Genomic DNA, 20,653 nt, shown 5'->3' with positions numbered 1-20,653 from the left:
ACTTTTTGAAAGAACAAGGAATTGAGGGCTAATGGGAAGTGATACAGGAGGTAAAGCCATGGTCATATTGAATCATGTGGCAAGAATGAGGAGCCAAGTGGTCTACTACTGATCTCCCAGTTTCCTAAGTTCTTAACATTCTTGCTTTGAGGTCCTATTTATATTATGTTGGGAAGGTCACAATGATTGCCTCCTTCAAGAAATATAACATCCCTCAACAGAAATGGTGGAACAGCACCTGGAGTGGCACTGAGAATTGTAAATCACTGTTTCAGAAACACACATTAGTGTAGGCACCACCTCCCAACCTAACTCGCTGTCCTCTCATGCATCTCTCCCTCATCTGTGGCAGTTTGAGAGCCTCATAGTAGCCTAATCAGCCACCTCAAAACCCAAAGGACAAGAGAGGAAGGAAGTCATCCTCAATCCCAAGAGTTGCCTAAATGAGAGTTGTTGTTACTGGGTATGTGGGTTTAAAGCAGAAAAATAATTAATAGATTTTCAAGATTATAAATGACTTTATCAAGATATTAATTATTGTTAGTAATTTCTTGACACAACTTCCAATTCACATCCAGCCCACCTTAGTTACAGTGAATTTTATTCTGTCACATGAGAAAGCTCTCACAAACTCTTCCAATTAAATTCTCCTCGTGAGGGAGTATTCTCTGCTAAGGCCCTACCTAGCAAGTTATGAGGTGTTTAACTATCCATTTAATGCACTGCTTCAGGAGGTGAAGTTATATGTTCAGGCAAAGGTGACCAGAGGCTACATTGTACTTACATTCTGAAGAAGCTGCTCAAACCAATCATATCCAGTATCCCTGCAAGCAGCAACCTGCAAAATAAGCAAAAGATAAGCATGAACAGAAGCACCAAAAGGAAGAAGCCATCAGCAACTACACAAAATCTTTAGCTCCAACTACTGACATTTTAGGTAGGAATCAGTCTATTATCCAGGTTATATACAGGGCCAACACAAGGAAATCTGCAGATGCTGAAAATTCAAACAACACACACAAAATGCTGGTGGAACACAGCAGGCCAGGCAGCATCTGTAAGGCGAAGCACTGTTGACGTTTCGGGCTGCGACCATTCATCTTCGTCAGGGTCCTGACGAAGGGTCTCAGCTCGAAACGTTGACAGTGCTTCTCCTTACAGATGCTGCCTGGCCTGCTGTGTTCCACCAGCATTTTGTGTGGGTTATATACAGGGCCAGTTAGTCCATAATTCCTGTACTGCTTCTTGACAGTATTATCCAATAAGATAACCATATAACCATATAACAATCACAGCACGGAAACAGGCCATCTTGGCCCTCCTAGTCCGTGCCGAACCCTTAATCTCACCTAGTCCCACCTACCCGCACTCAGCCCATAACCCTCCACTCCTTTCCTGTCCATATACCTATCCAATTTTACCTTAAATGACACAACTGAACTGGCCTCTACTACTTCCAAAGGAAGCTCGTTCCACACAGCTATCACTCTTTGAGTAAAGAAATACCCCCTCGTGTTTCCCTTAAACTTCTGCCCCCTAACTCTCAAATCATGTCCTCTAGTTTGAATCTCCCCTACTCTCAATGGAAACAGCCTGTTCACGTCAACTCTATCTATCCCTCTCAAAATTTTAAATACCTCGATCAAATCCCCCCTCAACCTTCTACGCTCCAATGAATAGAGACCTAACTTGTTCAACCTTTCTCTGTAACTTAATTGCTGAAACCCAGGTAACATCCTAGTAAATCGTCTCTGCACTCTCTCTAATTTATTGATATCTTTCCTATAATTCGGTGACCAGAACTGCACACAATATTCCAAATTTGGCCTTACCAATGCCTTGTACAACTTTAGCATTACATCCCAACGTCTATACTCAATGCTTTGATTTATAAAGGCCAGCGTTCCAAAAGCCCTCTTCACCACCCTATCTACATGTGACTCCACTTTCAGGGAACTATGCAGAGTTATTCCTAGATCTCTCTGTTCTCTCTGCATTCCTCAATGCCCTACTATTTACTCTGTATGTTCTATTTGGATCCATTACCTTCTTTCGCTAGAGCATTGTACAATTTCATATTCTTATCTGAGGTTTATTTAACCTGACTATCGACTAAAACTATCATTGCAAGCCTCCCCTCAATTGACTCTCTCTACATTTCTTGCTGCTTCAGGAAAGCAGTCAACACAATCAAGAACCCTGGTCATTCTCTCTTCTCTCCTGTTGGGGAGAAGATACAAGAGTTTGAGAGTATGTATCAGCAGGTTTAAGAACAGCTTGCATTCTTCTGTTACCTGACTTTTGAACAGAAATCTTATATGAGATGAACTTTTAACCTCCCAATCAACCTCACTGTCGCTACTGTATTTTATTTGTCTGACTGCGCAGTACTTTCTCTCCAACTGTAACACTATTCTGCACTGTTTTCCTTTTTTTACCAACTGGATGAATTTATGTATGGAATGTCCTGTCTATGTGGCACCAAAGAAAAGCATTTCATCTTGGTACTTGTGACAATAATACATCATTTTCAATTCTAGGTTCTTTGCCAAATGCCTTAAGCATGTTTCCTTAACCACCATTCTGATTCAAACCCCTCTCATAAATCTGAGAATATCACTACTCCAAGGTGAACCATCCCACATTTTTTTTGAGGTAATCTCAAATAAGATTGACAACGGAGAGACCATGGATGTTGTGTATTTGGATTTTCAAAAGGCCTTTGATAAGGTGCTGCATAAGAGGCTGCTTAATAAGGTGAGAGCCCATGGAATTACCGGAAAGATATTGGAATCGGTAGAGCATTGGCTGATAGGCAGAAAGCAAAGGGTGGGAATAAAGGGATTCTATCCTGGTTGGTTGCCGGTTACTAGTGGTGTTCTGCAGGGGTTGGTGTTGGGGCTGCTTCTTTTTACACTGTATATCGATGATTTAGATTATGGTTTTGTGGCTAAGTTTGTGGATGACACCAAGATAGGTGGAGGAGCAGGAAATGTTGAAGAAACAGAAAGGTTGCAGGGAGACTTGTTCAGTTTAGGAGAGTGGGTAAAGAAATGGCAGAATAGAAGGGATGTAATGATGTTAGAGAGAGTTCAGAGAAGATTTATGAGGATGATTCCTAAAATGCAGGGGCTAACATATGAGGAGCATTTGTCGCGCTCTTAGACTGTATTCATTAGAGTATAGAAGAATCAGAGGGGATCTCACAGAAACATTTCAGATGTTAAAGGGGATGGACAGAGTAGATATGGAAAGGCTGCTTCCCTTGGTGGGTGAGTCCAGAACAAGAGGCCACAGTCTTAGAATTAGAGGGTACCCATTTAAAACAGAGATGAGGAGAAATTTTTTTAGCCAGAGGGTCGTGGATTTATGGAATTCGTTGCTATATACAGCTGTGGAGGCCCCATCATTGAGGGTGTTTAAGGAGATTGATAGGTATCTAATTAGTCGGAGTATCAAGAGATATGGGGAAAAAGCTGGAAATTGGAACCAGATGGGAGAATAGTTTAGCTCATGGTGGAGTGGCGGAGCAGACTCGATGGGCTGAATAGTATACTTCCACTCCTTTGTCTTGTGAATCCTGCACTTCACTTCAACTCTGGGTTTATTCCTACAAATATCCCTCAAGCTCTCTCTGTGACTTCCTGAAGTGTGTTGCCAGTCCCTTTTGTCACTTTTCCAGAAATGAATGCCATATTCCAGTGGGAGGGTAACCAGCATTTCTTTTATTCATTATCTCTATCACTAAAGCTAAAGGCTCCATGAATTTCCATGGAAACCACAATTCCTGCCACTTTCAAAAATTTGTGCGTTAATGTACCCTAGGGCTGCTTGTGTGGTCATTAGACACTACATTGTGCTCAGAATGAAGATTCTAAACAGACAGACAGACATACTTTATCAATCCCGAGGGAAATTGGGTTTCGTTACAGCCGCACCAACCAAGAATAGTGTAGAAATATAGCAATATAAAACCATAAATAATTAAACAATAATAAGTTAATCATGCCAAATAGAAATAAGTCCAGGACCAGCCTATTGGTTCAGAGTGTCTGACACTCCGAGGAAGGAGTTGTAAGTTTGATGGCCACAGGTAGGAATGACTTCCTATGACGCTCAGTGTTGCATCTCAGTGGAATGAGTCTCTGGCTGAATGTACTCCTGTGCCTAACCAGTACATTATGGAGTGGATGGGAGACATTGTCCAAGATGGCATGCAACTTGGACAGCATCCTCTTTTCAGACACCACAGTCAGAGAGTCCAGTTCCACCCCAACAACATCACTGGCCTTACGAATGAGTTTGTTGATTCTGTTGGTGTCTGCACTTGTGTGCACTTCTGCTCAAAAATCAATGCTATTTTGTCACTGACATTTGGTGTGAAATAAGCAGCAAGACAATTCAGAATTGTTTTGCTCACTGTGGTTTCAAGCATTCAGACTTGTATATTCCAGCAACAGCCAATTCTGAAAATGAAGCAGTTTCACTACTTCAACAAGTTAGGAACTGCAAAGAACATGAAGGTCTCAATAATCAGAGGGATTTGGATCAGTTGGAAAAATGGGCCGAAAAATGGCAGATGGGAGTTTAATGCAGACAAGTGTGAGGTATTGCACTTTGGAAGGACAAACCAAGGTAGAACATACAAGGTAAACGGTAGGACATTGAGGAGTGCAGTAGAACAGAGGGATCTGGGAATACAGATACAGAATTCCCTAAAAGTGGCATCACAAGTAAATAGGGTCATAATGAGAGCTTTTTGGTATGTTGGCCTTTATAAATCAAAGTATTGAGTATAAGAGCAAACACAAGGAAATCTGCAGATGCTGGAAATTCAAACAACACACACAAAATGCTGGTGGAACACAGCAGGCCAGGCAGCATCTCCTTATTGATGCTGCCTGGCCTGCTGTGTTCCACCAAGCATTTTGTGTGTGTTATTGAGTATAAGAGTTGGAATGTTATGGTGAGGTTCTACAAGGCATGAGTGCGGCCGAATTTGGAGTATTGTGTGCAGTTTTGGTCTCCAAATTACAGGAAGGATATTAATAAGGTTAAAAGAGTGCAGAGAAGGTTTACAAGGATGTTGCCGGGACTTGAGAAACTGAGTTACGGAGAAAGGTTGAATAGGTTAGTACTTTATTCCCTGAGGCATAGAAGAATGAGGGGAGATTTGACAGAGGTATATAAAATTATGATGGGTATAGATAGAGTGAATGCAAGCAGGCTTATTCCACTGAAGCTAGGGGAGAAAAAAAACCAGAGGACATGGGTTAAGGGTGAAAGTTTAAATGGAACATTGGGGGAGCTTCTTCACACAGAGAGTGGTGGGAATGTGGAATGAGCTGCCAGATGAAGTGGTAAATGTGGGCTCACTTTTAACATTTAAGAAAAACTTGGACAGGTACATGGATAAGAGGTGTATGGAGGGATATGGTCCAGGTGCAGGTCAGTGGGACTAGGCAGAAAAAAGGCCAAAAGGCCTGCTTCTGTGCTGTAATGTTCTATGGTATGGTTCTATGTTGAATCTTTGCAAACTCTCAAGAAAGTAGCAGTACTGTCGTACTTCCTTTGTAATTGGAAATCATTACAGGTCCTCTGAAATGATAACAATAAGGAATTTAAAGTTGCTGACCCTCTCCATGTGTGATCCTCTGAAGGGTTTTGGCTCATGAAACACCGGTTCCCTCCTCCTGTAGTCAATAATTAGCACCTTGGTTGTGCTGACGTTGAGTAAGAGGTTGTTGCTGTGTTACCACTGAGCCAGATTTTCAATCTCCCTCCTATATGCTGCTTTATCACCACCTTTGATTTGGCCCATGACAGTGGTGGTGTCAGCAAACATGAATATGGCATTGGAGCTGTGCTCAGTCACACAACCTTGTGGTGCACCTGTGTTAATGGAGATTGTAGAGATGCTGCTGCCAATCTGAACTGACTGGGGTCTGTAAGTGAGGAACTTGAGGATCCACTGCAGAAGGAGGTACTGAGGCCAAGTTCTTGTTGATTAGTTTTGAGGGGTTGATGGTACTGAATGCTGAGCTGCAGTTGATAAAAGACTATCCTGATGCATGCATCTTTGCTGTCCAGATATTCCACTGGTGAATGAAGAGTCAATGAGATGCCATCTACTGTGGACCAATTCCAGGTCTCTTTGTATACACCTATACACCTCAATGCCCCACCATGCCCTGAAACATGCATACCTGTGATTTGTCTTTACCAAATGCAGCACCTCACACATGTCAGCATTAAGTTCCATCTGCCATTTTTCAGCCCATTTTTACAGCTGGTTGAAATAACTTTGCATACTATGATAGCTTTCCTCACTGTCCACTACATGTCCATTATTAATTTCAATTACAGAACAGGTTGGAGGTAACGAATACTCAACCTGCTCAGAATCTGTTTCTCTAGGACAATTCATTCCGTTGATTTATAACCATAGAACAATTACAGCACGGAAATAGGCCACCTCGGCCCTTCTAGTCCGTGCCAAATGCTTACTTTCACCTAGTCCCACCAACCTGCACTCAGCCCATAACCCTCCATTACTTTCCTGTCCACATACCTATCCAATTTTTTTTTAAAATAACAATATCGAACCTGCCTCCACCACTTCTACTGGAAGCTTGTTCCACACAGCTACTACTCACTGAGTAAAGTTCCCCCTCGTGTTACCCCTAAACTTCTGCCTCCTAACTCTCAACTCATGTTCTCATTTGAATCTCCCCTACTCTCAATGGAAAAAACCTATCCACGTCAACTCTATCTATCCCCCTCATAATTTTAAATACCTCTATCAAGTCCCCCCCAACCTTCTATGCTCCAAAGAATAAAGATCTAACTTGTTCAACCTTTCTCTGTAACTTAGGTGCTGAAATCCAGGGAACATTCCAGTAAATCTCCGTACTCTATTTTGTTGACAACTTTCCTATAATTCAGTGACCAGAACTGTACACAATACTCCAAATTTGGCCTCACCAATGCCTTGTACAATTTTAACATTACATCCAACTCCTATACTCAATGCTCTGCTTTATAAAGGCCAGCATACCAAAAGCTTTCTTCACCACCCTATCCACATGAGATTCCACCTTCAGGGAACTATGCATCATTATTCCTAGATCACACTGTTATACTGCATTCTTCAATGCCCTACCATTTACCATGTATGTCCTACTTGGATTATTCCTACCAAAATGTAGCACCTCACACTTAACAGCATTAAACTCCATCTGCCATCTTTAAACCCACTCTTCTAACTGGCCTAAATCTCTCTGCAAGCTTTGAAAACCTACTTCATTATCTATAACGCTATCTATCTTAGTGTCATCTGCATACTTACTAATCCAATTTACCACCCCATCATCCAGATCATTAATGCACATGACAAACAATTATCCACCACTACTCTCTGGCATCTCCCATCCAGCCACTGTTGAATCTATTCTATTACTTCAATATTATTTCATTTCATTAATATTAATACCTAACGAATGAACCTTTCTAACTAACCTTCCGTGTGGAACCTTGTCAAAGGCCTTACTGAAGTTCATATAGACAATATCCACTGCTTTACCCTCATCAACTTTCCTCGTAACCTCTTTAAAAAATTCAATAAGATTTGTCAAACATGACCTTCTACGTACAAATCCATGTTGACTGTTCCTTATCAGACCCTGTCTATCCAGCTAATTATATATACCATCTCTAAGAATACTTTCCATTAATTTACCCACCACTGACGTCAAACTTAAAGGCCGATAATTGCTAGGTTTACTTTTAGAACCCTTTTTAATCAATGGAACCACTTGAGCAATATGCCAATCCTCCGACACCATCCCCGTTTCTAATGACATTTGAAATATTTCTGTCAGACCCCCTGCTATTTCTGCACTAACTTCCCTCAAGGTCCTTGGGAATATCCTGTCAGGACCCAGAGACTTATCCACTTTTATATTCTTTATAAGCGCCAGTACTTCCTCCTCTTTAATCATCATAGTTTCCATAACTACCTGATTGTTTCCCTTACCTTACACAATTCAATATCCTTCTCTTTAGTGAATACTGAAGAAAAAAAATAGTTCAATATCTCCCCCAGCTCTTTTGGTTCCACACTTAGCTGTCCACTCTGATTCTCTAAGGGACCAATTTTATCCCTCACTATCCTTTGGCTGTTAATATAACTGTAGAAATCCTTTGGATTTATTTTCACCTTACTTGCCAAAGCAACCTCACATCTTCTTTTAGCTTTTCTAATTTCTTTCTTAAGATTCTTTTTACATTCTTTATATTCCTCGAGCACCTCATTTACTCCATGCTGCCTATATTTAATGCAGATATTTCTCTTTTTCTGAACCAAGTTTCCAATATTCCTTGAAAACCATGGCTCTCTCAAACTTTTACATAAGAACATAAGAGATAGGAGCAGGAGTAGGCCAATTGGCCCCTCAAGCCTGCTCCGCCATTCAACAAGATCATGGCTGATCCAATCTTAACTCTAGTTTTCACCGAATCCCACAAGGCAACAGTGTCAACCAACAGGGCACCATGCCGCCCATTTTATTTTATTATTCATCCCACCCAAACCCATGTGATCACCCGAGGAAAATAAAAACCGATTTGCCAATTGAGGAGGAAAAATCTGGAAAATTCCTCTCCGACCCATCCAGGCTTTCAAAAACTGGTCCAGGAGATCACATGGCTGATCTAAACCTAGCCTCATGTCCACTTACCTGCTCGCTCACCGTATCCTCTAATGCCATTTTTATCCAGGAAAATGTCTATCTCTGTATTGAATTTATTGAGTGTAGTAGCTTCCACAGCTCTCTGGGGCAGTAAATTCCACAGCCCCACTACCCTCTGAGTGAAGAAATTTCTCCTCATCTCAGTCCTGGAATGGCATCCCCTTATTTTAAGATTATGCCCCCTAGTCCTAGTTTCACCCATCACTGGGAACATTCTCCCCGCATCCACCCGATCAAGCCCCTTCACAATCTTATATGTTTCAATAAGATCGCCTCTCATTTTTTGGAACTCCAATGAGTAGAGTCCCAATCTACTCAACCTCTCACCATACATCAACCCACCCATCCCTGGAATTAACCTAGTGAACCTTCTCTGCACTGCCTCGAGAGCCAGTATGTCCTTTCTTAAGTATGGACACCAGAACTGCACGCAGTACTCCAGGTGTAGTCTCACCAATACCCGGTACAACTGCAGTAAGACCTCCCTGTTCTTATACTCCATCCCCCTAGCAATAAAAGCCAGCATTCCATTGGCCTTCTTGACCACCTGCTGCACTTGCATACTAACTTTTTGTGTTTCCTGCACCAGGACCCCCAGATCCCTTTGCACAGAAGCACTTTCCAGTTTCTCTCCATTTAGATAACAACTTGCTCTATTATTTTTCCTGCCAAAGTGCAAGACCTCACACTTGTCAGTATTATATTTCATCTGCCAAATGTCTGCCCAATCACTCAGCCTATCTATGTCCCCCTGCAGGGTTTCAATGTCCTCCGCACTCATTACACTCCCTCCCATCTTTGTGTTATCAGCGAACTTCGATACGTTGCACTTAGTCCCTTTCTCCAAATCATTAATAGAGATTGTAAAGAGTTGGGGTCCCAACACCGACCCCTGCGGAACACCACTAGTCACCAACTGCCAGTCTGAGAATAAACCATTTATCCTAACTTTCTGTTTTCTATTAGAAAGCCAACCCTCCACCCATGCAAGAATATTATCCCCAATCCCATATTTTTTTACTTTAAGTAATAATCTTTGGTGTGGCACCATGTCAAATGCCTTTTGGAAGTCCCAATACACCACATCCACTGGTTCCCCTTTATCGACCCTATATGTTATGTCCTCAAAGAACTCCAACAAATTTGTCAAACATGACTTCCCTTTTGTAAAGCCATGCTGACTTTGTCCTATTAAGTTATGTTTATCCAAATGCCCTGTTACTGTTTCCTTAATTATCGATTCCAACATTTTGCCAACCACAGATGTTAGGCTAACTGGCCTATAATTCCCAGCCTTCTGTCTATTGCCCTTTTTAAATAAAGGAGTTACATTAGCATTTTTCCAATCTGCTGGGACCATTGCCAAGTCCAGCGAGTTTTGAAAAATTATCACTAATGCATCCACAATCCCGACCGCCACTTCCCTTAAGACCCTAGGATGCAAGCCATCCGGTCCAGGGTATTTATCCACCTTCAGTCCCATTAATTTAACAAGTACCATTTCCTTGGTGATTTGAATCGTAGTTAGCTTCTCTCCCCCTAGAGCCCCCTGTTTATCCAGTGTTGGGATATTTTGAGTGTCCTCTACTGTAAAAACTGATACAAAATACTTGTTCAGCGTTTCCGCCATCTCCATGTCCCCTACCATTAATTTCCCGGTCTCATCTTCTAGGGGACCAACATTTACTTTAGCCACCCTTTTTCTTTTTATGTAACTATAAAAACTCTTACTATCTGCTTTTATGTTTTTTGCCAATTTACTTTCATAATCTATCTTCCCCTTCTTAATCAATCTTTTTGTTATTTGCTGCTGATCTTTAAAAGCTTCTCGATCTTCAATCTTCCCACTAGATTTAGTTACCTTATATAACTTTCTTTTTAGTCGTATACTTTGCTTTATTTCTTTACTTAGCCACGGATAACTATTTTTTCTTTTACACCCTTTTTTCTTCAGTGGAATATATTTTTCTTGATAGTTGTAAAATAACTTCTTAAATATACACCACTGATCAAGTACCGATCTACCCTTTAATCTATTTTCCCAATCCATCTTAAGCAATTCTGCTCTCATACCATCATAGTCTCCTTTATTTAAGCTCAGTACGCTTGTTTGAGATCCAACCCTCTCATCCTCTAATTGAATATGGAATTCAACCATGTTATGGTCACTCATTCCAAGGGGATCCTTTACTAGGACATTTTTTATTAGTCCTGTCTCATTACATAGGACCAGATCTAAGACTGCTTGCCCCCTTGTTGGCTCAGTAACGTATTGTTCAAGGAACCCATCCCAAATACTCTCAATAAACTCTTCTTCAAGGCTGCCGTGTCCAACTTGATTAGTCCAGTCAATATGAAAGTTAAAATCCCCCATAATTATAGCTGTTCCCTTATTACAAGCCCCAACTATTTCCTGATTTATGCTCCGACCAACTGAGTTACAGCTGTTTGGAGGCCTATAGACTACTCCCACCACTGCTTTTTTCCCTTTACTATTTCTTATTTCTACCCAAATTGTTTCGTTATCCTGATCCTTTGAACCAATATCATTTTGCTTTATTGCAGTGATTTCTTGCTTTATTAACATAGCCACCCCACCTCCTTTTCCTTCTTGCCTGTCTCTCCTAATTGTCGAATACCCTTGTATGTTTAATTCCCAGTCCTGGTCAACCTGCAGCCATGTTTCCGTAATTACCACAATATCATAACCATACGTAATTTTTGTACCGTCAACTCATCAATTTTATTCCTAATACTACGTGCATTCAAATAAAGGACTTTCAAATATGTTTGACACTTATTTCCTACCTTTTCCTTTTGTACAACTTTACGCTTATCTCTGTACATTCTTTCCCCTCCTGACACACTCTGTCTTTTCATTCCTCCACTTTTACCTACATCCATTACCGTCTCCATTGTCTTTTTAATTATTTGCTCTCTAGAATCCTCCCCCCCACTAGTTAGTTTAAAGACCTCTCTGCAGCCCTAGTTATATGATTCGCCAGGACACTAACCCCAGCCCGGTTCATGTGAAGCCCGTCCCTCCGGAACAGTTCTCTCCTGTCCCAGTACTGGTGCCAGTGTCCCAAGAAGCAAAACTCACTTCTCCCACACCAGTTTTAACCTTTCCTTTCAACCTAACAGGAACATAAAGATTCTGTACCCTCAAAATTTCACCTTTAAATGTCCTCCATTTCTCTATTACATCCTTCCCATAAAACAAATTGTTCCAACCCACCCCTTCTAAATCCTTTCACATCTCCTCAAAGTTAGCCTTTCTCCAATCAAAAATCTCAACCCTGGGTCCAGACATATCCTTCTTCATAATTGTATTGAAACTAATGGCATTGTGATCACTGGACCCGAAGTGCTCCCCAACACATACCTCCGTCACCTGACCTATCTCATTCCCTAACAGGAGATCCAACACTGCCCTTTCTCTGGTTGGTACCTCTATGTATTGCTGCAAAAAACTATCCTGTACACATTGTACAACCTCCAAACCATCCAGCCCTTTTACAGGATGGGCATCCCAGTCTATGTGTGGAAAATTAAAATGTCCCACAATCACAAACTTGTGCATACTACAAATATCTGCTATCTCCTTACAAATTTGCTCCTCCAATTCTCGCTCCCCATTAGGTTGTCTATAATACACCCTTATAAATGTTACTCCACCTTTCCCTTTCCTCAATTCCACCCAAATAGTTTCTCTAGACAAGCCCTCTAATTTATCCTGCCAAAGCACCACTGTAATATTTTCTCTGACAAGCAGAGCAACATCTCCCCCTCTTGCCCCTCCGATTCTATCACACTGAAGCAATGAAATCCAGGAATATTTAGTTGCCAATCACACCTTTCCTGCAACCATGTTTCACTAATAGCTACATCATATTTCCAGGTATCAATCCATGATCTAAGCTTATCCACCTTTCTTACAATGCTCCTAGCATTAAAATAGATGCATTTAAGAAATTTTTCACCTCTTACTGTATATCCCTAACAGTGCAAACAACTTTACTATCTTTTTATTCCTTCTCCCCTACATCTTCGGTCTGAGCGCTCCCCTTCTCTATCACCTGCCTATCCTCGCTCACACACTGTCTACTAGCTTTCTCTATTTGTGAACTAACCTCCTCTTCCCTAGTCTCTTCAATTTGATTTCCACCCCCCCCCCAACCATTGTAATTTAAATTCTCCCCAGTTGCCTTCGCAAATCTCCCCGCCAGGATATTGGTCCCCCTAGGATTCAAGTGCAACTCGTCCTTTTTGTACAGGTCACAAGAGGTCCCAATGATCCAGAAACCTAAATCCCTGCCCCCTGCTCCAATCCCACAGCCACGCATTTATCCTCCACCTCATTCCATTCCTACTCTCACTGTCGCGTAGCACAGGCAGTAATCCCGAGATTACTACCTTTACAGTCCTTCTTCTCAACTCGCTTCCTTTCTGTTTCTAAATCCCTCTATATTCCTTTCAGGATCTCTTCCCTTTTCTTATGTCATTGGTACCTAAATGTACCACGAATATTGTGTACAGTTTTGGTCTCCAGGTTTAAGGAAGGACATTCTGGCAATTGAGGAAGTGCAGCGTAGATTCACTAGGTTGATTCCTGGTATGGCAGGGCTGTCTTACGCAGAGAGATTGGAGAGATTGGGCTTGTACACGCTGGAATTGAGGAGATTGAGAGGGAATCTGATTGAAACGTTTAAGATAATTAAAGGATTTGATAGGATTGAGAATAAGAGGTCAGTTATTTAAAACAGAGTTGAGGAAGAGCTTCTTCTCCCAGAGAGTTGTGGAGGTGTGGAATGCACTGCCTCGGAAGACGGTGGAGGCCAATTTTCTGGATGCTTTCAAGAAGGAGCTGGATAGATAACTGATGGATAGGGGAATCAAGGGATATGGGGACAAGGCAGGGACTGGGTATCGATAGTGAATGATCAGCCATGATCTCAGAATGGCGGTACAGACTCGAGGGGCCGAATGGTCTACTTCTGCACCTATTGTCTATTGACCTCTGGCTCCTTACCCTCCCACTTCAGGATATCTTGGACGCGATCAGAAACATCCCGGACCCTGGCACCACAGAGGCAAACTACCATCCAGGTCTCCTGACTGCGTCCACAGAATCGCCTATCTGACCCCCTAACTATCGAGTCCCCAATTACTGCTGCCTTCCTCTTCCTTTCCCTACCCTTCTGAGCTACAGGGCTGGACTCTGAGCCGGAGGCACGGCCACTGCTGCTTTCCCCCAGGTAGGCTGCCCCCCCCCCCCCCCCCACCAACAGAACTGAGACAGAAATACTTATTGTCAAGATTTGCAGTAACTGTTTCCAGAAATGTTTTACCATAATGCAAAGCACATTACACAGGGAGAGAAAGCAGGCTTTTACTTACCACATCTGTGACATTTAAGATTTTCCGAGTCATTCCTTCAGCATCGTGAGAAGGTGTTGGAGTGAACCAGAGTTTCTGGAATGTTTCATTGACCAGTTTCTGCAGAGGGACAAACTCAAGTTATATTGCCATCTACTTAATAAAGTTCATCTGGCCACTGCTATCAGCAAGCACAAAATTAGAACAGCTTATGTCTCTCACTACCTTTTATTCACACACTGGATAAACTGGAAATGGGGAACCTAGTAGCAGCGATGGAGGCAACACTTCAGCTGTGAGTCTGCTGGGGTCATCTATTGTATTTGGGCTTCCAGTGTGGCCTCCTGTTTATCAGGTGAGACCCAACGCAGATTGGGAGACCGCTTCGTTGAGCACCCATGATCCATCGGCCAGAAGAAGCAGGATCTCCCAGCGGCCAGTCATTTCAATTCTACTTCCCATTGCCATTCCAACATGTCAGTCCATGGCCTCCTCTGCTGAGTCCACACTCAGGTCAGAGGAGCAACACCTTATATTCCTTCTGGATAGTCTCCAACCTGATGGCATAAACATAATTTCTCGAACTTCCAGTAATGCCCCCTCCTCTCACCATTCCCCATTCCCTTTCCTTTCCTCTCCTACCTCTTTACCTGCCCATCACCTCCCTCTGGTGCCCTCCTCCCAAGGACTTCTGTCCTTTCCTATCAGATTTCCCTTTCTCCAGCCCTATATCTCTTTCAACAATCAACTTCCCAGGTCTTTTACTTCACCGCCCCCCCCCCCCCCCCCAGTTGCACCTATCACCTGGTGTTTCTCCCCCCCCACCCTAGCTCAACTCATCATCTTTCTCTCTGCAGTCCTGGTAAAGGATCTTGGCCCAAAATGGCGACCATATTCTTTTCCATAGCTGCTGATTGGCCGACTGAGTTCCTCCAGCATTTCATGTGTGTTGCTTGGATTTCCAGCATCTGCAGATTTTCTCTTGCTGGTGTCAGATTAATCTCATTAATTTCTTAGGGTGCAGAGGATGATGAACATAGTGCAGTTGGTGCAAAAATGTACTTAATAGTCAGAGCACTGCAGAACAGAAACAGGCCCTTCTGCCTAGTCCCATTGACCTATGCCCCCATACCCCTCCCATCCATGTAGTTATCCAAATTTCTCTCAAAAGTTGAAATCAATCCTGCATTCACCAATGGCACTGGCAGCTCATTTCACATCACATCTCACTTCACACCATCCTCTGTGAAGAAGGTACCCCTCATGTTTCTCTTCACTGTTAACCCATGACCTCTAGTTCTAGTCTCAGTGAAATCTCAGTGAAAAAAGCCAGCTGCATTTACCCTATCTATACCACTGATATTATTACATACCTCTATCAAATCTCCCACACTCCTGTGAATAAAATCCTAACCTATTTAACCTTTCCCTATAACTTAGGTCCTTAAGTCCTAGCAACATCCTTGTAATTTTTTTCTGTACTCTTTCAACCTTAATGCCATTTTTCCTGTAGAAGGGTGACATAATGTACACAATACTCCAAAATAGGCCTCACCAACGTTTTATACAACTTCAGCATAATATCCCAACTTTTGTACTCAATAATTTGATTAATGAAGGTCAATGCACCCAAAGCTCTTTTTACTACCCTATCTACCTGAGAGGTTACTTTCAAGGAGTTATGGATCTTTATTTCTAGATCCCACTGTTCTACAACACACCTCAGTACCCTACCATTCTCTGTGTAAGCCATACCCTGGTTTGTCCTCCCAAAGTGCAACACTACACACTTGTCTGCAATGAATTCCATCTGGCATTCTTCCAGCTGGTCCAGATTCTGCTGTGTTAAGATAGCCTTCCTCGTTATCCACAATGCCCCCAATTTTGCTGTCATCTGGAAATTTACTGATCTAGTTTACAACATTATCATCCAAATCATTGATATAGATGACAAACAACAATGGACTCAACACTGATCCCCGCAGCACACCACAAGTAACGGGTCTCCACTCAGAGGCAACTCGCTACTATCAATCTCTGGTTTCTTCCATGAAGCCAATGTCAAATCCAATGCCAAATAACTAAACCTTCTTGATCAAACTCCCATGCAGGACCTTGTCTAATGCTGAGGTACAGAGAATATTTACAAGGATGTTGCCAGGACTTAAAAGTCCTAAGTTATTGGGATAGGTTGAATAGGTTAAGATTTTATTCACAGGAGTGTGGGAGATTTGATAGAGGTATGTAATATTTTTAGTGTTATAGATAGGGTAAATGCAGCTGGCTTTTTCCAGTAAGGTTGGGTGAGAAAGGTGGTGGAATCAGGTATAATCGCTATCTTTAGAAGACAATTAGACAGCTACGTAAATACACAATGCATAGAGGGTTATGGACTTAATATGGGCAAATGGGATAATGTAAATGAACAAAATGTCAGTATGGATGTGGTCTATGACTGAAAGGTCCTCTACCAAACTGGTCCCACTGTAAAAAAATGCTCTGGCATACAGGCCTACAAGACCCCATCAATTTCCCTGATCTCGAGAGACATTATACAGCAAAGGCAGATTGCCATGAGGATATGCACCACTACTTCCAGTGTGACAGCACAGACTTTAAGCTCACTGAGGAAAAGAACATTTCAAGATCAAGCCAGGCACCAAGTTCCTGGTTTACTGGACAGATATGGAAATTTATGATCATCTCTTCATCATCACAAGGTTCCATCAAAACTGGGAATATCTTCACATAGACTCAAAATGTTTAAGAAAACAGCTATCACCCCATTCAAGGAAAAATTACGGATGTGCAATAAATTCTGGCTTAGTCAGCAACACGAGGAATATAACGACAGGAAATCTGGGCTAGTAATAAAAAAATCCTTATGCATTTCCTGGGAGTATTGTGAAAATAGTCAATTTTAATATAGAGTCATGATGGATTTCAATAGGTTTTTCGAAGAGTCAGTACAGCACAATGAGGTGAATACCCCTTTTTTGTTATCAGTATACAATTTTCCAACTGCACACTTTCTTAAGCCATGCATTGTCTAAAATTAATTGGAAACAGATGTTCTCAGGGAAATGTACAGAAGAAATGAGACAGGGAAAGGATGGTAGGGTACAGGAACCATGGTATACCAAGGCTGTTGTAAATCTAGTCAAGAAGAAAAGAGCTTACGAAAGGTTCAAAAAGTTAGGTAATGATAGTGAGCTATAAGATTATAAGACTAGCAGGAAGAAGCTCAAGAAAGAAATTAGGAAAGCCAGAGGGGTCCATGAGAAGGTCTTGGCAGACAGGATTTAGGAAAACCCCAAGGCATTCTACAAGTATCTTAAGAGCAAGAGGATAAGACATGAGAGGATAGGACCAATCAAATGTGACAGTGGAAAAGTGTGAATGAAACTGGAGGAGATAGCAGAGGTACTTAATCAGTACTTTGCTTCAGTATTCACAACTGAAAAGGATCTTGGTGATAGTAGGGATGACTTACAGCAGACTGAAAAGCTTGAGCATGTAGCATTGGATAAGTGCCATTATTCAAGAAAGGGAGTAAAGACAGCCCAGGAAATTTTAGACCAGTGAGTCTTACTTCAGTGGTTGGTAAGTTGATGGAGAAGATCCTGACAGGCAGGATTTATGAACATTTGGAGAGGCATAATATGATAAGGAATAGTCAGCATGGCTTTGTGAAAGGCAGGCCACGTCTTGTGAGCCTGTTTGAATTTTCTGAGGATATGACTAAACACATTGATGATGGTAGACCAGTAGATGTGGTGTACATGGATTTCAGCAAGGCTTATTGAGAAAGTAAGGAGGCATGGGATCAAAGGGGATATTGCTTTGTGGATCCAGAACAGGCTTGCCCACAGAAGGCAAAGAGTGGTTGTAGACGGGTCATATTCTGCATGGAGGTTGGTCACCAGTGGTGTGCCTCAGGGATCTGTTCTGGGATCCCTACTCTTTGTGATTTTTATAAATGACCTGGATGAAGAAGTGAAGGGATGGGTTAGTAAATTTGCTGATGACACAAAGGTTGGAGGTGTTGTGGATAGTGTGGAGGACTGTCAGAGGTTACAGTGGGACATTGATAGGATGCAAAAATGGACTGAGAAGTAGCAGATAGAGTTCAACCCAGATAAGTGTGAGGTGGTTCATTTTGGTAGGTCAAATATGATGACAGAATATAGTATTAATGGTAAGACTCTTGGCAGTATGGAGGATTGGAAGGATCTTGGGGTCCAAGTCCATAGGACACTCAAGGCTGCTACACAGGTCGACTCTGTGGTTAAGAATGCATATGGTGCATTGGCCTTCATGAATTACGGGATTGAGTTTAGGAGCTGAGAGGTAATGTTGCAACTATATAGGACCCTGGTCAGACTCCATTTGGAGTACTGTGCTCAGTTCTGGTTGCCTCACTAAAGGAAGGATGTGGAAATCATAGAAAGGGTAAAGAGGAGATTTACAAGGATGTTGCCTGGATTGGGGAACATGTCTTATGAGAATAGGCTGAGTGCACTCGGCCTTTTTTCCTTGGAGCGACAGAGGATGAGAGGTGTCCTGATAGAGGTGTACAAGATAATGAGAGGCATTGATTGTGTGGATAGTCAGAGGCTTTTTCTCAGGGCTGAAATGGCTAGCATGCGAGGACACAGCTTTATGGTGCTCGGAAGTAGGTACAAAGGAGATATCAGGGGTAAGTTCTTTTACACAGAATGCGGTGAGTGTGTGGAATGGGATGCTGGCGATGGTGGTGGAGGCACATACGATAGGGTCTTTTAAAAGACTCCTGGACAGGAATATGGAGCTCAGAAAAACAGAGGGCTATGGGTAACCCTAGGTTATTTCTCAGGTAAGGACAGGTTTGGCACAGCTTTGTGTGTCGAAGGGCCTGTATTGTGCTGTAAGTTTTCTATGTTTCTACCATATGCAAATCTATTTCACTTCCACGGCATGTTTAGCAAATAGCAGCAACATACAAGTCATAATAGTGAAGGGAACTGTCTATATTATTATTAACATTTTCACTCACTGTTGAAGTATTCCAGATCCCCAAGCTGAGGAATCAGCAAACCAGAGGTCTTAGATTCAAACCCCACCACTGTAAATTTGAAATTAACCAAGATGATTGTATACTATTAAAATAAAAAGTTCACAAAATTCCTTCAGGGAAGGAAATAACTTACCATCTGGGTCCTGTCTGGCTCACTGTATTAGAAAATAATGCCCAACTTCACTTGTTTACAGAACCCCAAACACTCCATACCCCACAACTATTCACAAACGCCATCACCAAATTAATTCCACATCCTTTGTCCTATCTGCTAACTCTATACTCTCCATATTCTTAAACCAGTTCATTAACCCAAGACTTTTCACATTTTTGCCCCCCCCCCCCCAACTGCACTGGTCTCAAACTCTATTTCCGCACCTCCTGAAATATCTCCAAATTCTTGACATCCTGCAACTCTGTATACCAACACCAACTTTGCACACTCCAACCCCTTAATTCTCCACACTCTCACCATCAATCTGACAGTGCCCTCTGCTCCCAAAATCAGCAAAATTCCTGTCTCACATTAACCATAAACACTCAGTTACTGCACTGAAGTCAAACTCTCAATGCTTCTCCAATTCTTGCAAACTTTGCACACAACAACCACACTGTCAATAAAAAGCCACCACACCAACCTCAGCCTAGGTTAGTCTGAGGTCAATTACAAGATACTTCTGTAGAATGCAGCTTTTTAAATGTTTATACTAATTTAAGTTCCTTCTTTAGAAAGCATGGTAGCATTTTCCACAGATGAGCTGTGCAATTTTACCTTAATGCCCTCTTCATCATTGACTCTGCGAATCATTCTCACGCACATCTCCGTCACTTTGGAGAAGGTTGGCTGTTCAATACAGATGTCACGCAGAATCTTGATCACTCTCTTCCTCACACTGATACCAGTGTCCTGCAAGAGATTACTTGTTAAAGGAAGAAGAGAGCTCTCAGAATGCAAGGCAAGAGCAGTGTAGATTTCAAGTAATGGATCTCGTTAAAATCACTTCTTTTAATAAACATAGGGATTCTGGCATAGCTCTCTTTCATTCTGAAACAAACAAACCCAAAACAAGTACAGAGGTGTAACACAGAATATGTCCCATCTTGTCTGTGGTGACTCTCTGACAGATCTACAATGGAATTTCTCTCATCTTAAACCTAAGGCCTCTATTTATGGACTTACCTACCTGGGAAAGCGACTAACCATCATCCCTCTGGCCTTTTTAAGTTCATCGCTCAACCATCAACATTCCAACGAGAACATAAACCTAGGGCCTCATTCCTTATATCTATCCAACCTATGGTCCTCATAAGTTTATCCCTCAGTCTTCAACATTTCAATGAGAACATACACAGCCTATCCTATCTCTCCTTAAAACAATGCCCTGCAATCTAGGCAGCATCTGGTGAATCTCCTCTCACTCTCTTTATTACCATCACATCCTTCTTGTGTGATGGTGACTGGAAATAT

General features: G+C 42.0%; 1 protein-coding gene across 5 annotated transcripts in view; it reads right to left on the bottom strand.

Annotated features, from left to right (window-relative positions):
• The window catches only part of LOC132396489 (nipped-B-like protein), a 531,210-nt gene that overhangs the window by 132,343 nt on the left and 378,214 nt on the right, over nt 1-20,653 (bottom strand). For all 5 annotated transcript variants that reach the window (XM_059974034.1, XM_059974035.1, XM_059974036.1 and 2 more), the window contains 3 exons: nt 19,958-20,092; nt 14,151-14,249; nt 785-838 (listed from right to left, as the gene is read on the bottom strand). In XM_059974034.1, the coding sequence (XP_059830017.1) occupies nt 785-838; nt 14,151-14,249; nt 19,958-20,092 (288 nt within the window). The remainder of the gene's footprint in view (nt 1-784; nt 839-14,150; nt 14,250-19,957; nt 20,093-20,653) is intronic.

Source organism: Hypanus sabinus, chromosome 7 (assembly GCF_030144855.1).
Source record: "Hypanus sabinus isolate sHypSab1 chromosome 7, sHypSab1.hap1, whole genome shotgun sequence".
In the NCBI taxonomy this organism is placed as follows: Eukaryota; Metazoa; Chordata; class Chondrichthyes; order Myliobatiformes; family Dasyatidae; genus Hypanus; species Hypanus sabinus.
This window is presented reverse-complemented; position numbering and strand designations above follow the sequence as displayed.